The following is an 18128-nucleotide window of genomic DNA, read 5'->3' as shown; positions in this document are numbered from 1 at the left end:
TAGGGCACAGCGAGGGGAACCCCCCACCCCTAAACCACCACCTCGGACCACGACGGTGCACTGAACTGCAGCAGCCCCAGGGCGTCCCTTCCTCCAGCAGGCAAACTTGCTTCTCTCTCCGTGATTTAAGCAGGGCCCTGCTACTTTCACCACTGAAAGGTGGAAAAGGTGCTGCAGGACCAGCACCCACAGGGCTGGCCACCGCACTGCAAGGGGAGAGGTGTCCCTCCGGCTGGTGGGTGCAGCCTGGGGCTGGACTCTGGGACTTGGCAGCATCCCTCCAGGTGATCTGAGCTAAAGCTGCTTCATGGGCTTCAAATACCCAGCTAAAATAGTTTTCTCCTCCTCTAAATGCAGATAAGGGGCCACCAGACTGCAGCATCAGATACTCACTTGGCAATTTTGATAAAAAAATAAAAAAAATAAATAAATAAACAAAACATACAAGCAAGCTGCAAACCCCAACCATCAGTGGTGTTTGCCCTGGACCCTCGGCCACATCTCATGCTTTATGTGTTTTCCCAAATACTCACCTTGTCTCCTTTGGGCCCCGCCAGCCCACGTCTCCCAGGGCACCCCTGCAAGGCAAAGGAGCAGAGCTGCATCACCCGGCTCTGCTGGCTTCCCCAGCCCAGGGAAGCAGGAACAGATTCAGCCTCCAGCTGAGAGCAAACCAAGGGCACCGAGTGCCCCAAAGCCAGCCCCGAGAGCTGGTGGGGCAGGAGGTGCACCCCACGCGGTGCTGCCCTGCCACCAGGATGCAGCTCTGTGGAGCCGAGCGCTCCTGCTGCATCCATCACACGACTGACCCCGAGCACACGGAGCAGGAGCACATCTCCTGACACCTGGTGAGGAAAGGCAAGAATGTTAGGGGAAAAAAAAAAAGAGAAACAGAAGGCTGGACCATGGCCACGGACTTGAACAGTAGTTTGGGGGAGGATGCAAACATCTGCAGCTTTTAACTTGTAGGAGATTTGATCTGCCTCATCTCTGGTCAAATGTGCATTTGTTGGCCAAGTGGTGACCCCACTTCAGGGCTTACTGGAGCATCTGTCCGGGCAGAAATGAAGCCAGCTGGGGAATCCCAGCTTTTCCCAATGAAAGGAACCTACGTGGGAGGTAATGTGCATAAACTTGCATGGAGCCAGGTAACACCACAGCACAGCATCTGCTGCAGAGCTGCGGCTCTGGTGGCCTCAGTGACCGTCCCTCTCTGTCCTCTGCTTGCAAACTGCCTGCCCGAGCCCTGCAGCCTGAGGTTGGAGGCACAGACACAGCCTTGTACCCACCACAGCCCCGGCTGTGTGTCCAGAAGCAGCTTTGGCACCGAGGAACACATCACCAAAGGGATGTTCATCGCCTGCAGTGCCCAGACCCGAACCAAAGGGCCAGATCACATCAGGAGAGAAACAAGGCAACCCAAAACATCTCTCCAGGAAGGGAGAGTTTGCTCTGCCAACTGCACAGCACCGCTGTGACCCCCTTCCTGCGGGGTGTCCCCTCAGCAGGGACTGCGTGTGCCCCAGCCACGGGGGCTCCTCCAAGCAGAGCAGTCTGCACTTGCCCTCAGCACGAGCTCGTGCCTCCATCAGGATTCAATTTAAGCCTACAAAGAGCAAATCCGTCTCTGCTCCCAACCAGCCAGGGATATGTGACAGAAACAAAAAAAAAAAAAAAAAAAAAGGAAAAAAAAGTGGCACATGGCTGAGAAAAGCCAAGCAGCTTCTGAATGCTGGCAGCGCAGTGAAACCACGGCAAGGAGGATTAGCAAGATCATAAACAGCAGCAGCTCGGAGAGCAGTAACCACGTTCTGCTCCTCGCTGTGTTGGGTTCCCCTCAGAGCTCCGGTGCCTTCACAGAGGGCAATGGCTGCGATAGGAAGCTGGGCTACGGGGTCCATAAGTGTCCACGCTGGGATTTGGGCATGGTCAGGAGGTGGCAGGGTGCTGGTCAAGCTTCCATCCGCACCTCCCTACCTGAACAGCTACTGAAAATCATTCTGCAAACATGTGAAAACTTCTGAGGGTGGCAAACCAGATATACACAAACTGCAGCTCCAGACTCCCGAAAGGAATAGCATCAGTTTCCCCCAAAACCCATTGATTTCCCTGAGGGACACTGACAATGAAACTTGACAAGAAAAATCCTCATTAGCAAAACACTGGTGCTAAAACTCATTATTTCCAAGCCTCTCTTATAGGAAAATCAGGAGAGCACCTGCAGACACCCGCCCTGCTTCACACCACGTTCCTGGAGGCAGGAATGCTCAAGGTGACCCAGCAGGAGGGGGTGCTCCAAGGGCAGCACACAGCACCCCCAACATCAGCAGCAAGGCAAGGCCATGCTTCCAAAGGAAAACCCTTAAATTCTGTGCACGAGTTGCATTTACACCCCTGATACACCCACTGCATCCTCGCTGGCATCGCCTCACGGTGACAAGGGACAGCAGCAAGAGGTGCGGGGGCAGCGGCTGCCTCCCTGCCTGTGCCCAGCAGCTCAGAAGCCCTTCAAGCTGCTCCAAATCCTGATCCAAGCTGCCATCAAATCCCATCTCAATGCTTCCTATGGGGTGGGAAAAGCAATTCCCTGCTGGCTCAGCCTCCTCCTGCCAGGCCACCGCAGGGCTCAGCCCCTGGGATGCGTCTGCTGCTCCCGTGATGTTTCCTTCAGCATCTGCTCCTTTTGCTGCTTTATTTTATTTCCACAGGCAATAGCTGCAGGAACGAGGAGCTGACTTGAAAGGGAAGCTAGCAGTCCTAAATTTAACTGGTGTCCTACAATGCCTGGCATGCCGATGATGAGTTTAGGGCCAATGCAGTGAACGCAGCCGTATGGACAGATGGCCTTGCACAGAGACCAGCCCCAGGGTCCCCAAATCCAGCCCAGGGTAGCCCTGTGCCCGACGTTCCCACACATACAGGGTAGGAGGAGATGATGCCTGTAGTAGCCCTCAGTTGTGAAACCGATTGAATAAAATGCACTTTTCTGCTTAAGAAAACCTTGCCAAGTGAAGGCTGACAACCCCTCTAAAGACCTAGCTACCCTAAATTTACTATTTCTAAATTTTCCTTTTTTTTTTTTCTCATCCACTACACAATGAATGAGAACCACGTTTCACTAACAACTTGAAAAACCAAAAAAACCCTGTAACCCCGGGTTAATTCAATGCTTTGAATTTTGGGGGGTGGCAGTGGTGGAGAAGCAAAGGAGCGATGCCAGCAGGGGCCTGCTGTGGGGACAGGGGCTGGAGGTGAGAGCTTCACCTTAGGGCAGTATAAAACCAAAACCAACAGCACTGGTAAATGACTTAAAACCACGTCTAGGGCACAGGGCAGAAGGGAACGGTCTACTCCCATCTGCCCGTGGAGCTACCACCTGCCCCCACTGCCCACCCGTCCCTCCCCATCGCCTCCACCACTCACCGGCAGCCCTGGTGGTCCCGGTGGCCCCGGGGGTCCTGGCTTCATGCGAGCCCGCTGCCTGCGTGCCGCCGGTGAGATGGGGTACCCCAGGGTGGTGGGAGGCTGCTCCGGGTCACCTGCAGCCATCCCCAGCCCCAGGGGACCTTTGGGTGCAGCCTCCTGACGTGCCGATGGGGACAGCTTGGGGACAGCGGGCGCGCTGGCACGGCCGGGTTTGGTGGGTGGGAGGCGGCGCTGGGCACCCGCAGCACCCTGCTGCTTCTCCGTGGTGATGCTCTCCTGCTGGGGGTCGGTGGTGTGCTCCTTCTGGGCTGCTCGCTGCGATTTGGCTGGAGGCCCTGGGGGGATAAAGCACCGTCAGGTGCCGGGACACTGCGCCCGAGCTCGGGAGAAAGGGAGGAAAGTGAAACAGACTCACGGGAGCTAGCAGTGACCCGTGGTCTGCTCCTGACGAGCCCTGGCCTGCCAGGGCCGGTGATTTTATTGTAGGTGGAGTTCAACAGCTCAAAGCCTTCATCCTCAATAGAAAGGATTCCCTCCTCCTCCTCCTCCTCGTCTTCCTCAGCCGATGGCATCTCATCAGCAGAGAGCGAAGGCAGGGTGCTCCCATCCGGCTGCAGGTTAAGGGTCTCCTCGGCGTCCTCCCATGCCTGTGGTGGCCCCGAGGTCCAATCTGAATTGGAGAACCTCCAATCCTGAAAATGAAATATAATGAAATCTGAAGTTTTTTCTCTTTTTTTTTTTTTTTTTTTAAGCCAGCAGCTTGTTTCAGCAGGGCTCGAGAGGCCGGCACTGCTTTGATGCCCTGTCCTGGTCCAACATGCACCCACGAGCCCCTTTCAGCACCAACAGAGAGCAGGAGCTGAATGGGCTCCATGCAGCTCCCCAGCCTTGGGAGAGCCTGTCCGTGCCAGGCGGCTCAGCTCAGCCATCTCAGTTCAATGACAAATTCATTTACCACAGTGGTTTGCAAGGGATTCACCTTGCCTTCGTCTGTCCCACCAATGGTCCCTCCAGGACAGCGCAGGGCGCGATGCCTCCCTCTGCCCTACAGCCCCAACACAGCCCAGGCACCAGCCGTGGATGGAGAAAAATGGCAATGTTGATAGGAACATCCATAAACAAGACAAAAACGTGAATGTGGAAAAGGAGATGAGCATCACAGAGCTGACCTGCACCTGCAGCACACTTCAGTTTTACATCCACCACCGGTGTCAGCGTCACAGACCGGGCCTGTACCCCGAGCCCCAAAAGGACCTGATCCTCCTTGGTCACAGCAGTGTTTCCAGCAGCCCCCCATGCCTCCCAGTGCCTGCCCAGAGCTTGTCCTGGGGGGGACAGCCCCGTGCCAGGCAGCACCTGGAGCCCGTGGGGCCGTGGCTGGGGGCTCCTTGGGGCTGGTGCAAGGCAGCTGATGAACAGGCTGGGAGAAGTCACTAGAGGGAGATGCAGGCCCGTGAGTGCCTCGCAGGGCTGCGGAAGGGGAGCAAGTACAAGGAGACACCAAGCATCCTTCCCAGTGAGCCTTCTCATGACTGAATCCATTTCTTGGCCTTGATCCTGCTCGGTTGCAGACCCCTCCTGGTGCTCCCAAGCCCCCCCAGCAGCAATCCCACCACCAGAGGTTCTGCAGGCGAGGACCCACCGACACAGGTGGCCCTGGCCAAACTTGATTCTGGAGAGCCCTGGAGGCAGAGGAGCTCAAAATGCAGCAGCATTTTCCTAGCAGCTGAAGGCTTTGTGCTCAGGTGTGAGAACAACCGGGAGGAACCCACCCCAGGTCACCTCCATCCCACCTTACCTGAGCCCAACCACTGCAGCTGAGCGGGGCTTCGAGCCAGCCCTTGACCCCTACACTCACCCTGAGAGATCTTTTTCTGACCCAAGATGTTATCTACGTACAGAGATTTGGGGGAGAATATGGGTATTTCTACCTCTGGTTTCAAGGTCCCGAGGATGCAGAGCTGGGTTCTGGGCTGCCTGCTCAGACACACGCACCACGTACTGAAGGTCTGACTAAGCCCCACGCTTCAGAGCCACCCACGTCACACTTCTGCTTCAACCAGAGCCGGGAATAACACCACGAGGTGCAATCCAGCCTCCCCCACTGACTCAGAGGCAGCAAGCTCACATTTTGGTGCCCGACACCCATCCGACCCCTCCAGTCTTGTGCGCAGCCCCCGCACAACAAAGCTGGCGGTGAGGCAGAGACCCCAGCTCGAGCAAAACTTCCCTCGTGCTCAAGTCCTGGAGCTGCTGAAGGCAGCCTGACGGCCCTGGCATCGACACAACCACGTGCTCAGCAAAGCCAGGCAGTGGCAAAAGCCTGATTACAAAGAGAAGCTGCCAAAAGGCAGATGAGGAAGGGGAGCGCTTCGTTCAGAAATGATGTGGCCGTGCTCTGAGCATACACCAGATTTATTTTATTTTAAAGCCATTGATGATATGTAATTAAATACAAAGAAGAGGGAGAGTTGGGGGAAGCAAAACTCATCACATTCCCGTGCTCTAGACCTCCCCGCCCCGTGAACCCCATAAAGCAGCACAGCACTGGGGCGCTGGCAGGGAGCAGCCTTGCAGGCTGGCAGCACCCAGTCACTGTGGTAAGAAGGTAAGATCCAAACCCCAGGGAAGTCACAGAGCTCTGCTGTTAAACCACCTGGGCATTGTTTTGAGCCCCAAAGCTGCTGCAATAGGAGTTGAAATGGTGAAGCACGCGAGGAATCTGCTCTACCCACTGCGACGTTGGCTCTCCAGCCCACCACGGCTGTGTGAGCTCCCAGGAGGATGAGGCAGGGGCCATCAGCGCTTCTCCACACAAACCCCTGCTCAGACCCACAGAGCTCAGGCTCGGCTCAGGTACCACTGCTGGCCTTCTTCCCATCACCCAGCTCCTGGAGCCTGACCTGGAGTTCCTTGGTAGGAGCAATTAGCATCTTAGACTATTAACACACTATAATTAGCAGCCGTTAGCTCACTTTCCCCCCAAATAATGCAATTTACAGCCCACACAGTTTGTTAGCAAACCACAGAAAAATTGGGGTCAGCTCCATGCACGCTCCAACATCTGCTCAGTAAACATTGACTGCTGTTTGTAAACCTTCGACTCCAGCACCTGGAAACCTAAAGAAGAGCATCTGAAATAGGAAAGGGAACAAAAACTCATCCCGAGGGATGAAAGAGGCTCAGAGGAGCGGTGGCACCAGGCATCAGAGGCTCCTCCACGAGCCTCTTCCTGCAGCCAGGCACGGTAATTAAACCCACGGTCTCCGCAATCACAGCTGCATGATTCAATTTGGGGTTTGGCATGTAGTAAATCCAAGGAGAATGAGAGCTGGTGGGGGCTGGGGACTTGGCCTCTGAGTTCACATTAAAACAGTTTCAGAAATTGACTCATTCCTGGTTAGATTTGGGTTTGGCTCTTTTGTAGTTGGGGGCGCAGAGGAATTCTTCAGTCTTCCCCAGAGAAATTTTCTCTTATTTTTAACTGAACTTCTCATTAATGGGCAGAGCTGCAGCAATGCAGGATGCTGCAGGAGGGCTCTGCAAGCTGGAAGGGAAAATATTTCAGTCCTGAGGGGGCAAAAAGCAGCACTGAAACCTGCCCCGGGCTGCAGCCTGGGTACGGACCTGCTGCGAGCTCCCACCTCCTACAGCCCCCAGCCTCACAGGGGTGCAAGAAACCCGGCCATGGGCAAGTTTTCTTTTAATTTAAGCAGGATCTGACAGCTTTTTTTGGGGAAAAATCAGGGCCCTTTTGCTTCCCAGGTCCCTCCTTGGGATCACAGACATCATCCCCATCTCCCAGCTGAGCCTGTTGAGCATCCACCAAGATGCAGGAGGCAAAAAAACCCAAACATTTGCTTCATACCAGAAGGTAGATGCCCCCAGACTGTCCCCCCAGAGACAGTGTGTGCCTTCATCATCTGCCTGAAGGGGGATAAAACTGGGCCTCTGTTGGCTGCCCCAATATCACCTGCTGCCCCATGGAGAAAAAAAAAAAAAAAAAGCCACAGCAGTTTCTGTATGAGCTGAAGTGAAAAAGAATTGATTTTTTGTTTTCTTCTGAAAAATGAAATTGTTCAGTATTGTAGTTTTAATGTTAGGTCTGGTGCTTTGGGAGGGTTTCCTGATTACAGTTTTGAAATACAACTTTAATGGTGAAGATTGAAGTAGTTCGCAAGACCCCTATTCCTCCCCTTCATCAAGAATTTTATCATTTTAAATTGAATTGGAAAGTGCTTATTTCTTTAAAATAAAATTTACGATAAATGAAACCATGGTTCTGAAACGTGTCAGCTACAGCTGCTTTTGAGAGAACTTCACGCTTCATTCTGTGCGTCTTACAGAGAGGGCAACCACGAGAGACAGCAGTGCCTCTGCTTCCTGCTGCAGCGCGAGGACAGGGTGGTGATGAGGATGGGATAGTGACAAGGACGGGGTGTTTAAGCCCACAAAGTGCATGGACATCAGCAGCCAGAAAGCCTTTGACAGGCAGAGGGCAGAGGAAGGTTGAGCTTAAAGAGATGCTGAGATCCCAACCTCACAAATACTCCACAAAGCCCCAGATCTAAAAGTTGTTTCTTCAAAGGAAAACCTCCAGCATCTAAGGGCTGAGAGAGGAGTGAATGGGAGCCCACTGCTAGCGCAGCCTCGGAGACCAGGACCAGGCTCAGAGCTGAAGGAGCTCCTCGGGGAGCTGAGGAACCAAAACACCAACGAGCATCGTGGGCCAGACCTCCACATCGGAGACATGAAAGCTCTCCCCATCCTTTGCTTTGCAAAGCACTGACTGCTGCTAAAATAAAATCCAACATAAACTGCTAGCTGCAGAGGAAAGGCACCTAGGCAATGCTGGGGGATGGCACCCAGTGAGGATGGCTGTGGTAGGGAGCCAGGGCGCTTAAAGGCTGGACTCTGCTCCCATTTGCCTAAAATAAAGGTTATCGATGCCAGATGCAGGCGTGATTAACCAGGAGCAAAGCATTCAGGTGTGCAATGGGGGTGTCAGGGCAGGACAAAGGCGTTGGTACACAAGGGAATGAGACTCGGTGGGAAGCTGGGGTGCAGCCCTGCAGCCGGCACCAAAAAAGCACTGGAATTTCAAAGAAAATGCTTGTCTGCGATTTTTAAATTCAGCTTGAATGCCTGGCATGGGAAAGGTCTGGACTAGAAGCTCTCATCTGGTGAGCTCTGGGGAAATGACTGACTCTAAGCTGAAAGTTACTGGTCCCTTACGCACCAGCAATCACAACTGAGTTATACGGGTTCTGTGTAAACAGAGCAAAGAGCCAAGATCAATAGCATCCGTGCCTGTTCCTTTAAATAGCCAAATGTAGAGGTAGAAGCCATTACGAGGAGAACCAGCTGGGAAACCCAATCTGGGAACTGCTTCCAGCAGCTCAGCAGCTGCCCACAGCACGGGAGGCAGAAAGCATGGGGGGGCGAAACCCCAGAATGACATAGAGGGGGTGGGCAACCAGCACGACCTGAAGGCAGGCAGGGGATGCTGCACCATAAGAGAGCAGAAAGGGGAACAGCTCCAGGGTCAGCAGCACAGAGCCGGATCTGCCAGGGAGCAGTGGCAGAGCCACCGCAGCCACGTTCCCGTCCCACGTTTGGGAAAAGCCAGACGGTATCACCAGAAGACAACGAGCTACTTCCCATTGCAGCAGTGACAAGGGGGAGTTTGGAGCCAGGTTTCTCAGTCCAGCCCCGTCGATGCACCCCCGAAGCTCTGACACCGCAGGCTCTCTGCAACACACGCGCTGAGGTTTGATTTGGCTCAGAGAGCTGGGGGAGTCCCAGGGGACTGGGAATGAGCTTTAACTTATGCCAATAAGAAAGGGGGAAAAAAAAAAAAAAGCAAACAGGAGGCCTAAAATAATTACAGACATTGTCCCCAAAATGAAGCCCAAGCTAAATAGTGGAGCAAGTGATAGAAGGCTTGTTAATAACGAAATCTCAGATAATACAATCAGTGCCATGGTTTTGTGGCACAATCCTGTGCAACCCACTTGGTATCTCACCCAAGGAGATTGAGAGCATCTTGTTGACACAGATAAAACAGCGTCAGGGTAGTCATCCCAGACTTCTGCAGGGCTTTTTACTTGGTACAGCTGCATGCCACCATCCAAAAGCTAAATTCTCTCGCTGAACGGGAAGCAGGTTAAAACCCAGCTTGGGGCACATCTGCCCGCAGGAGCCCAGGCAGCCAGCGTACCGTGCTGCACTCGTTTTCATCAAGGTCAGCCTAGGGAGAAGGTAATTCAAAGCTTCATGCCTTCCTTACCAGGAAACACAGGTTTATTAATAGAAACCTTTTTTATCCAACAGTCAAAGGTACAATGCGATTTATGAGCTCGTGATCAGAGATAGATAATTTAAAACTATTTCCCCCCCCCCCCAAAAAAACATCAAACCTCTGGAAAAGCGTTCTGGGAAAGTTGAAAACCAGGACTGGGATTTTTCCTAAGTGAACTAATTTATAGTAGCAATAATCACCAGGGAACCCTCTATCTTCTGCTGAATGCAGCCCAAAGTCCGACATAATGATGCCTGCAGCAGGAGCCTGGGGGAAGGAAACTTCCTATTGCAGACCAAAGCACAGGATCTCGTGTGCAAGAGCTGTTTGCTCAACCAAAAAATGGGTTGGCTCAGCCCACTGATCACCCACACCACTGCTTTCTGTGACCAAGGGCAGCAGTGTTTGCTCGGCAGGTTGATATATGGCACTCAGGTGCTGGGCTTGGGAAGGGGATGGGTTGTAAGCCTAAATATTAAGATCAATGATTTCTCTTTAGTGGTCCTCGTGAGCTGCTGCAGAAGCAGCCTGTTTTCACAGAGCAATGCTTGGGGTTCCCTAGAGCCTATCACGCAGTGGATTTTAAGTGCAATAAACCATCCAAGGACACCTTACACTGCCTGAAAAAACAGTTTTGGAGGTCTTCTGATGGCTGAGATATTGGAGCTGCCAGACACAGGAACAGCCACCTCCAGGACACTGCTGACAGCAGTGGAGACATCGCTTTGCTCAGGCTGTCAGAGCTCCCCACCAGCCTTCACAACAAACCTGCTGGGATGTTTGAGATCAGCCCAGGTCACCCAAGGAGCCCAGAGGCCATGGGAACATCCATCTCTTGACTTAATCAGGCTTCAGGCTGCTTGGACTGCCCAGGTAGGGTGCTTTGGTAGTACTTGGACACTAAGCACTCAAAGGCACTAACAAGAATTTAGCAACTAAATCACCATTAACTGCTTTCAAAAGTTGTGTGTCAGACAGGCCTTCTCCCTGAACTTTAAGTAGAGCCCACATTCCTCTGGCCATAAAAAACAAAAGCAACTTCTTTCCTCTTCTCTACGTATGAATTACCTGTAACCATCACAAGCACCACACTGTGATTTGCTTTTCTCTGATGGAATGTGCCTTGGCACAAGAAACAACCAGCTAGAAATCCTGTACAGTATGCTCCACTATAGTCTTTTACCCTAAACACTGAATATTTACAAATGCCTTTTTTTTTTTTTTGTAGAAGCTCATTATATTCCATTTGCTACTGCCCAGTGCTGCCTGACCCAGCAGAAATACACACAAATTGTGCTGCACGGGAGCATCTCCTCCAGTTAAGCCTCTGCAAAATGAGGAGCAGAGACCAGGTTTTTGCCCAGTGCATTCCTCTGGCTTGTTTGGCCTCTTTCTTCCCAGAAGTGTTTCCAAAAACTGACTAAAAACTGACTTGCAAGGAGCTCCCTGGCCCTTGGCTCACACGTGCCATGAAGCTACAGAACGATACCAGCCCCACTTGTTTCCCTATTCACATTCATAAGGCTTTCATGACACTTCAAAATCCAGATGACGTCTAGGAACTAGTTTGAACAGTCGAGAGGGTTAAACCTGTGAAGAACAGCTTCAGGATCTCGGATTAAACCGCTTTGGAAAAGTCCAGTGACAAGCCCAGCCCTCACTCATGTAAAGAAAGGAAGACAAAAGGGAGCAGAAGGGGGACAGCACCACCCATCTCGTGAAGATGACCAATAAACAGCAACATACTTAAAAAAAAATAAATAATAATAATCACAAAAGGGATAGACTGCAATTTAGGCTGCCAGTAACAAACAATTCATCTGTTCCCTTCATTCACTTACATCTTCCTCCGCCATCACTGTAGCACTCAATAATTAATTAGCTCTCGTTAGGAATTCAGGAATTTACCAATACACTAATTTACTCCTAAGTGAACAAAGGCACAGAAAGCACAACCCCAAGCACGGCTTTGCACAGCCCCGGCAGCAGGGCCAATCTGCTCTTCATTATATGCAAACTGCGATATGTTCATAGTGCTTTTTTTTTTTTCTTTCAATAAATCCAAACGTCAAAGATCCTGAGGCGTCTCTGGTCCTGATTAAGTGCTTGAGAAACAAACTCGCCCCAAGCCCAGCATCTTGTTAGCCTTCCCCTGTAAACGTCACCAGTTCCCTACCACGACAACATCTCACTGACCAGGACTCGTGGACCAGCCCCAGTGAGGCACAGACCATTTTCCAGATGGGAAGAGCAGCTTCACCATTTCGTTTCACCATTTCATTGCCCACAACACCCAGCAGGACAGCAGTGTGCTCACCCATAAACCTTCCTGCTGCTGCGATATCGGGTCAGGGCTCAGCCCAGGAGCACAGGGCACGAGCCCAGCTGCAAGGCCCACTTGGCCCCACACAAAGCCTGGCTTACCCCAGGGGGCTGGTGAGGTGCAGCCAGGCAGATTAAGCCAGACAAGACCAAGAACAGAGACCATGGGCAAGGGTAAAGAGCAGCACCTAGGAGGGAGAGGGAAATGTGGAAAGGAATCGCTATTGCTCAGACATACAAAAAAAATATCTCAATTCACATTTGCTGGCAGGCTTCCCTTCCGGGTGTCTATTTGCATGAACTTGAGCAACAAATCTTGGCTAGAAATCCCAAGTAAAACAAACAGAGACTTTGCAGCTTGCCTCACTGTGAGCATCACCCCCTGCAAGGCACTGAGCTGGAGGCTCGGTCCGACCTCGTGCCAGGTGGGTGCTGCAGGCGCTAGCACCAGTGGCAGCAGTCACCCAGCTGCTTCTGCTTACACCGTGCACAGACCTCACCGCCCTGCCAGCCCCACCATTTGCTTCCCTCCAAACAACCCGAGCTGCAGGCAGGTCCACATAAAAACTGTGCATGCAGTGAGCTGGTCCATGCCTGGTCACACCTCCACCCAGCCACCCCTCTTCAGCTCAGTGCAAGTTCAGGAGGGCCACCTCAGCTCATCTTGGCTTCCAACAGCTCCAATACATGTCGAGATACATTCACGAGATATTGTAAAAAAAGATAAAACAATCATAACTTGTAGCTCTGCCTGGGTGTTCAGTTTTTACCCGATAGCTCACTGGAGCAAACCTGCCCATAGCACTGCTGCAGTGCAGGAGAGCCGTACCTGAGCAGACGCATCCCAGATTTCGTTAGTTTCCTTTGGCACCTGCACAGTTGGAGAGAAAGAGGAAAAACATCACTGCCCAAGAACTGCACCGACGTAAGTGCGTGGTTATTGCTGGCACTGGGATTTGAGCACACGCTGCCTGCTCTGGCACGGGAAGCATCCCGGGAGCGCACACTGGGAAGCAGCCAGTCGTGGCGAGGAGCAAGCAGCTTCCCATTAAACCTCTCGAGTCCCTGGGTGGCTTTTGCGGTTTCCTTTGTTTTGGTTTCGAAGCTAATCAGCCCTGAGGAGGCCAACGAGGGATGGGGACTGGTGTGATTTGGGCGGAATCACCCTGGCGTTCCCACTCGCAGTCAACTTAGTGAAGCTGAAAATAAAATCTTCTCCCTGCTGGGTAAGCCACCGGAGCCATTCAGTGAGTGTTATGGGCATTATAGCCTGGGGCAGTATTAATAATACTAATTGCAATAATAGCGTGTTGAGAGGATCCCATCCTCGCAGGCTGTAAGATGGATCTTGTAGCCTGCCAAACCAGAGATTTGCCCTCATTTCTTAGCTGCAGGGAGGGAGCTTGATTTACCTCACAGCACCACAGCCAGCACCTGAGGGCGGTCAGCAGGGACATGCCTGGGGTCATTTGGGGGATGACCGGGGGTTACGTGTCCTGGGAACTCAGCGGTCTCCCTCGAAGCAGGCAGATCACCACCATGGGCCGCTTTTCACTGCTCTGCATTACCTGCCCTGGCTGTCCCTGCTGCTGGCACCATGACGAAGTGGCAGGCAGGACCCGGCAGGGCAGATCTCCCATCCCGCACCCAGCTCCCTCCCTGACGCTGCCCTTTCCAGCCCCTCAGAGCATTCCCAGGGAAGGGTATTACCCACAGGAGGCTGATGCAAACCCTGCCATTAAGCACTTGCCTTCAGCAAGCCTTGTCCAGGCAGCTGCAAAGCCCTGCTGGCCTGAGACTTCAGCCTGCCCACTGGGTGCTAAGGGTAAGTGCCCTCACGCCACCAAAAATCTATCTTAGTGGACTTCAACATCTGGCCAAGAGATGAAGTCGCTCCTTGGGCAACCTCCTGGCTCCTGAGGAAGGTCTGGGTGCTTTCTGGCCTTGGGAATTTACTATGGGATCCAGGCTTGGGGAGACAGATGTATTTCTTAAAAAAAATGATGAACAGTAATAAAATAAACCCCACAAAATTCCCATTGACTATATAGAGGGAAAAGCCTTCCAAAGGCTGATGCAATGCAGCAATCTTGCCGGACATGAGCAAGACCTTCGAAGTGATGCACAGCTCCTGGTCCCAGCTCTGCCCCACTCCCAGCAGGGAGCTGCAGCTGCAGCGTTACTCCAGGGCTGAGCACAACTTCCCTGTGCTCAACACTTGGGCAGTCAGGCACACACCCAGCTTTGGCTCCAAAATATTTCCTCTAACTCATTCTCCCCTTTGCACCAAGCCCATCTGTGACTTCAAGGGAGGGTCTGGATGATGGCATACCCACCACCACCACCACCACCTCCTCAAATCTCAGCTCAGAGCAGAAACCTGAGTCCTTCCAGGCTCCCCTAACCCCCTGGCTTGGTCCTTGCACTCAGAACAGGTTACTCCACACAGGAGCCCGGTCCAGCACCCCCAGGATTTGGCAGCTGCCCTCAGCCACACCTCTGGCCATGTGGGTGAGAGGTCCCCTGGGGACGGCAGGCGGCTGAGGCGGGGGGCACACGCTGTGCTGTAGCTGCGGCAGTGCTCGCTGGCGGCCGCTGGGTCTCCCATCACGAAGATCAGCTGCTGTAGGGCACCCTGGAGGGAAGACACAGACAATTTACCCTCCTGCTCCCTCCAGAGGAGAGGGAAAAGTCTGGGGAGTGTGCAGCTTCCCAGGGCTTCTTCGCAGGCTGCTTTGGGCAGTCACCCTTCGACAAGCTCCCCACCAAATCCTTCACAAGCTGGCTGCACAGACGACTTCTGTACGTGGCACTAGCCATGGGCACAAAGGATGAGAGGAAAAGACTAACCCAGAGGTGTGCACGGCTGCCCTGACCCAACCACAAACACTTGGCACATCTCAAAGCCTTCGCGCAGCTCATCCCCAAACAGGGAACATCGGCAGTGGGTTTCAGCAAGAGAGGGCAACGGGCTCTTAGGTGGAGCTGCAACCTCACTTTGACCACTTAGGGTAGGCTAAATAAGATGTAAGGAAGGAATTCTTCATCCAGAGGGCGGTAAGGCCCTGGCCCAGGCTGCCCCGAGGAGCTGTGGGTGCCCCATCCCTGGCAGTGCCCAAGGCCAGGCTGCATGGGGCTGGGGGCAGGGGGCCCTGCCCATGGCAGGGGTTGGAATGGGGTGGGCTTTAAGGTCCCCTCCAACCCAAACCTTTCTGTGACTCACGCAGCTAAAGCAAACCACATCTCCAAACCCAGCCCTGCCCAGCTCTCACCTCAAAGGGGATCTCGAAGGCCTCGACCAGGCCCCCGAGGACGACCAGCCCCTCCGTGCTCACTCCCATCCCGACGTGGCCGGACCAGCTCGCTCTCCCCACCAGCCGGCAGTCCACGTGCAGCTCCAGCCCCTCCGAGGAGATGCCGAGAGCCACTCGGTGCCAGCGCCCATCGCTGAGCAGGGAAACCGGGAACCTGTGCTCCCCAGAGGGGTTGGGAAGAGACAAAACACGAAATTTGGGTGTGACAGCTCATGTGTCTCACCTGGACTTCACCCGTACCAGCTCCCAGGGTCCCTCAGCATCCATCCTCAGTGGAAGGGAGGTGCTCCACAAGACCAGAAACCACCACACCTGGCTCTACGAACAGCTTTTAGCAGGTGAAAAGCAACCAGGGTCCTTACGAAGGAGGTCAGGGTTGTCACCTAGGGAGCCTGAGGGATGGTGCTGGGCTACAGCCGGTCACCAGAAGGTCCATGACACAGTCCAGGGCTGTAATAAACAGCCTGGGGGAGCCCCACGTTCCTGCCAAGTCCTCTTGGTACTCTGGACTGGGAACTAGCTGGTGAGATGGTCAGCCAGCATGGGCATCTGAACCTCTGCTTTTTGTTTTGTTTTCTGCATTGTTTTGATGGAGCAGAGTTAGGTCTGAGGGGCCATCAGACAGAGGGGACAGGAACAAGACCCTGGTTCAGCAGAGCTGGGATGGGAACAGCACTGCTTGAAGCCCCCACTGGGACTCCTGTGTCCAGTTTTAAGTCAAAGAAAAAAATGCAGCAAACAGCAGGTGAGCTGGGACTTACTCATAGTGTCTCCTCCTCGTGGTGACAAAGACCAGGCCGTAGGGGCTCACCCGGATCTGGAAGAGCACGCGGCTCCGGTGGCTCAGGATGGTCACCAGGCTGGTGTCCTCCTTCAGCGAGTACCTGAGCCTCAGCAGCACGCTCAGCTCCTCGGCAAACCTGGGGGGAGAAGTGGCCTCTGACACCCTGCAGCAGTGGCTGAGTCACCACAGACTGACAGCTTAGGGCAAAAAAATGAGTCACGGCACAAAGGAACGCAGTGCAACAGTAACAATAAAATGTAAGAAGCCAAGAGCAAGCGGCCTTTCAGATTTTAGGGTCAGGTGCTCAAGGAGGAGCAGCCAGCCCCAAACTAGCACTGCCCACACAACCTTAATGTTCAACCTCACTCACGATCTCAGCACGTGGCCGTGCACGATTTTCCCCAGGACTCATGCCTTGCTCACTGCCGGGGTTGGGCAGCATCCCTGCCACAAGCAGCAGCTCGGTGCTGCCTTCTCTCGCTGCTCCCAGTAACGGTGGAAGCAAGTCCAGCCCGTGCCATGCACAGCTCGGGTCTGACCTGGTTGCTGCTGTGCCTTGGCATTAGGCAGGGGTGGAGGATGGGGTTGTGACCTCTCCCTCTCCAGTCCTGTGCTGGAGCAGAGAGGTTTTCCTGATGGGAACACCAAGAAAACATCCTCCTGGAAATGGTCGGGCACTGTGCTTCTCCCCTGCTCACAACCCACAGGAGCACAAGAAAGGGAGGAAGCACCGAGCTGCCAAGACTATGGAGGAGATGCAATTATCTTCATCTTGTGGAACGGGATCCTACAGCCAGCCCTCAAACCCACAAGCATGCACGGGGTGATTCCGAGCTGCCCGCCGCCCCGTTGCCCTTCCAGAAGCCCACCTGTCCCCAAAGGCCTCCCTCGTAGGGATGCTGAGGGTGGAGTACTGCCCGATCCCCAGGACGCTGCAGTTGGCCTCATCGTAGCCGAAGGAAGTATTGGTGAGGTCCTGTGCGTGGGAGGTCATTTTGTCCAGCAAGTTCACTTCATCTGCATGGGGAAAAGAGACAATCAGCAGCTGAGCTGCCTTCGTGGCGGGGCTCTGCTCGTTGCTCTCCCCAGGAGATGGACAACGGCTGAACCCCCAACAGGGTGAGAGGGAAATTTGAGGAGAATTGGCACAGGTCACTAATTCAGCAAACAGCTCAGGCCAAAATGAACTACTCAGATAGCCTTAGAAGCAGCCAGGTGATATTTCTGAAATACAACATGCATTCTGAGACCACAGACACGAAGGGCCAGTCCCACCCAAGCAGGGGAGGTACCCTTATGAGGTACCCATTGGGATGCTCAGGACCACCAAGTTGAACTTGGGCACAAGCCCCAGCTCAGCCGGGTGCACAAAATCCTGCTCAGTCCTTTCCCAAGCATCCTTGTTGAAGTTTGCCCACTGCCAACAAAAAAAATGGCATAAAGGCAGAGGGATGAAGCCTCTGCATCCTTCCAGAGGCAGTTGCCCCAGCCAGGCTGCAGGGCCCTCCTCTGCCCAAAGCAGGGCACTGCTGCAAGGTGTGAGCCTCATGGGGAACCGTGCATCATGCAAATCCCCTTCCCCAGCAGGTGAGGAGCCCTCTCTGAGCAGTGCCCTGCCAACACGCGGGTGTTTGAGTTGGTGAGAGGCCCTGCTCTGGGCTGCTTGGCAGCTCCAGTGCTTCAGTCTCGGGAGGAGTTTTACCTCCCTCGGTGAGCACACACACTCCTTGCCAAGCTCATTCGTTAAAGCAGCGTACAGCTGGGAAAAAGCTGTTAAAAGCCACAAGGTTTCTTGTTCCCCTCCATTAGCAAAAAATAAAATTAAAAAAAAAATTAAGGACAGCAGACACCTGGCTCTACCCAGACACACTGCTTCCACCTCTGAGACATCTCCAGGCCCCTCACTTCTCAGCAATATCCTGCAGGGCAGGGAGGGATGGTCCCAGCCCCACAGGAGGGGGCCGTGTCCCCAAGGCCCTCA

At 53.6% G+C, this 18128-nt stretch overlaps 1 protein-coding gene across 1 annotated transcript in view; it reads right to left on the bottom strand.

The window, feature by feature from the left end:
• The window catches only part of LOC311217065 (uncharacterized protein), a gene marked incomplete at both ends in the record, with an annotated part of 71540 nt that overhangs the window by 27037 nt on the left and 26375 nt on the right, over window positions 1-18128 (bottom strand). Inside the window, 7 exons of the mRNA XM_084298802.1 lie at window positions 534-578; window positions 3424-3761; window positions 3842-4118; window positions 14547-14684; window positions 15322-15517; window positions 16125-16283; window positions 17017-17164. Of these exons, the coding sequence (XP_084154928.1) occupies window positions 534-578; window positions 3424-3761; window positions 3842-4118; window positions 14547-14684; window positions 15322-15517; window positions 16125-16283; window positions 17017-17164 (1301 nt within the window). The remainder of the gene's footprint in view (window positions 1-533; window positions 579-3423; window positions 3762-3841; window positions 4119-14546; window positions 14685-15321; window positions 15518-16124; window positions 16284-17016; window positions 17165-18128) is intronic.

Source organism: Netta rufina (genome assembly GCF_964035555.1).
Source record: "Netta rufina genome assembly, chromosome: 20".
NCBI classification, from domain to species: domain Eukaryota; kingdom Metazoa; phylum Chordata; class Aves; order Anseriformes; family Anatidae; genus Netta; species Netta rufina.
The sequence above is the reverse complement of the archived record's forward strand: the minus strand, read 5'-3'. Positions and strand labels throughout refer to the sequence as shown.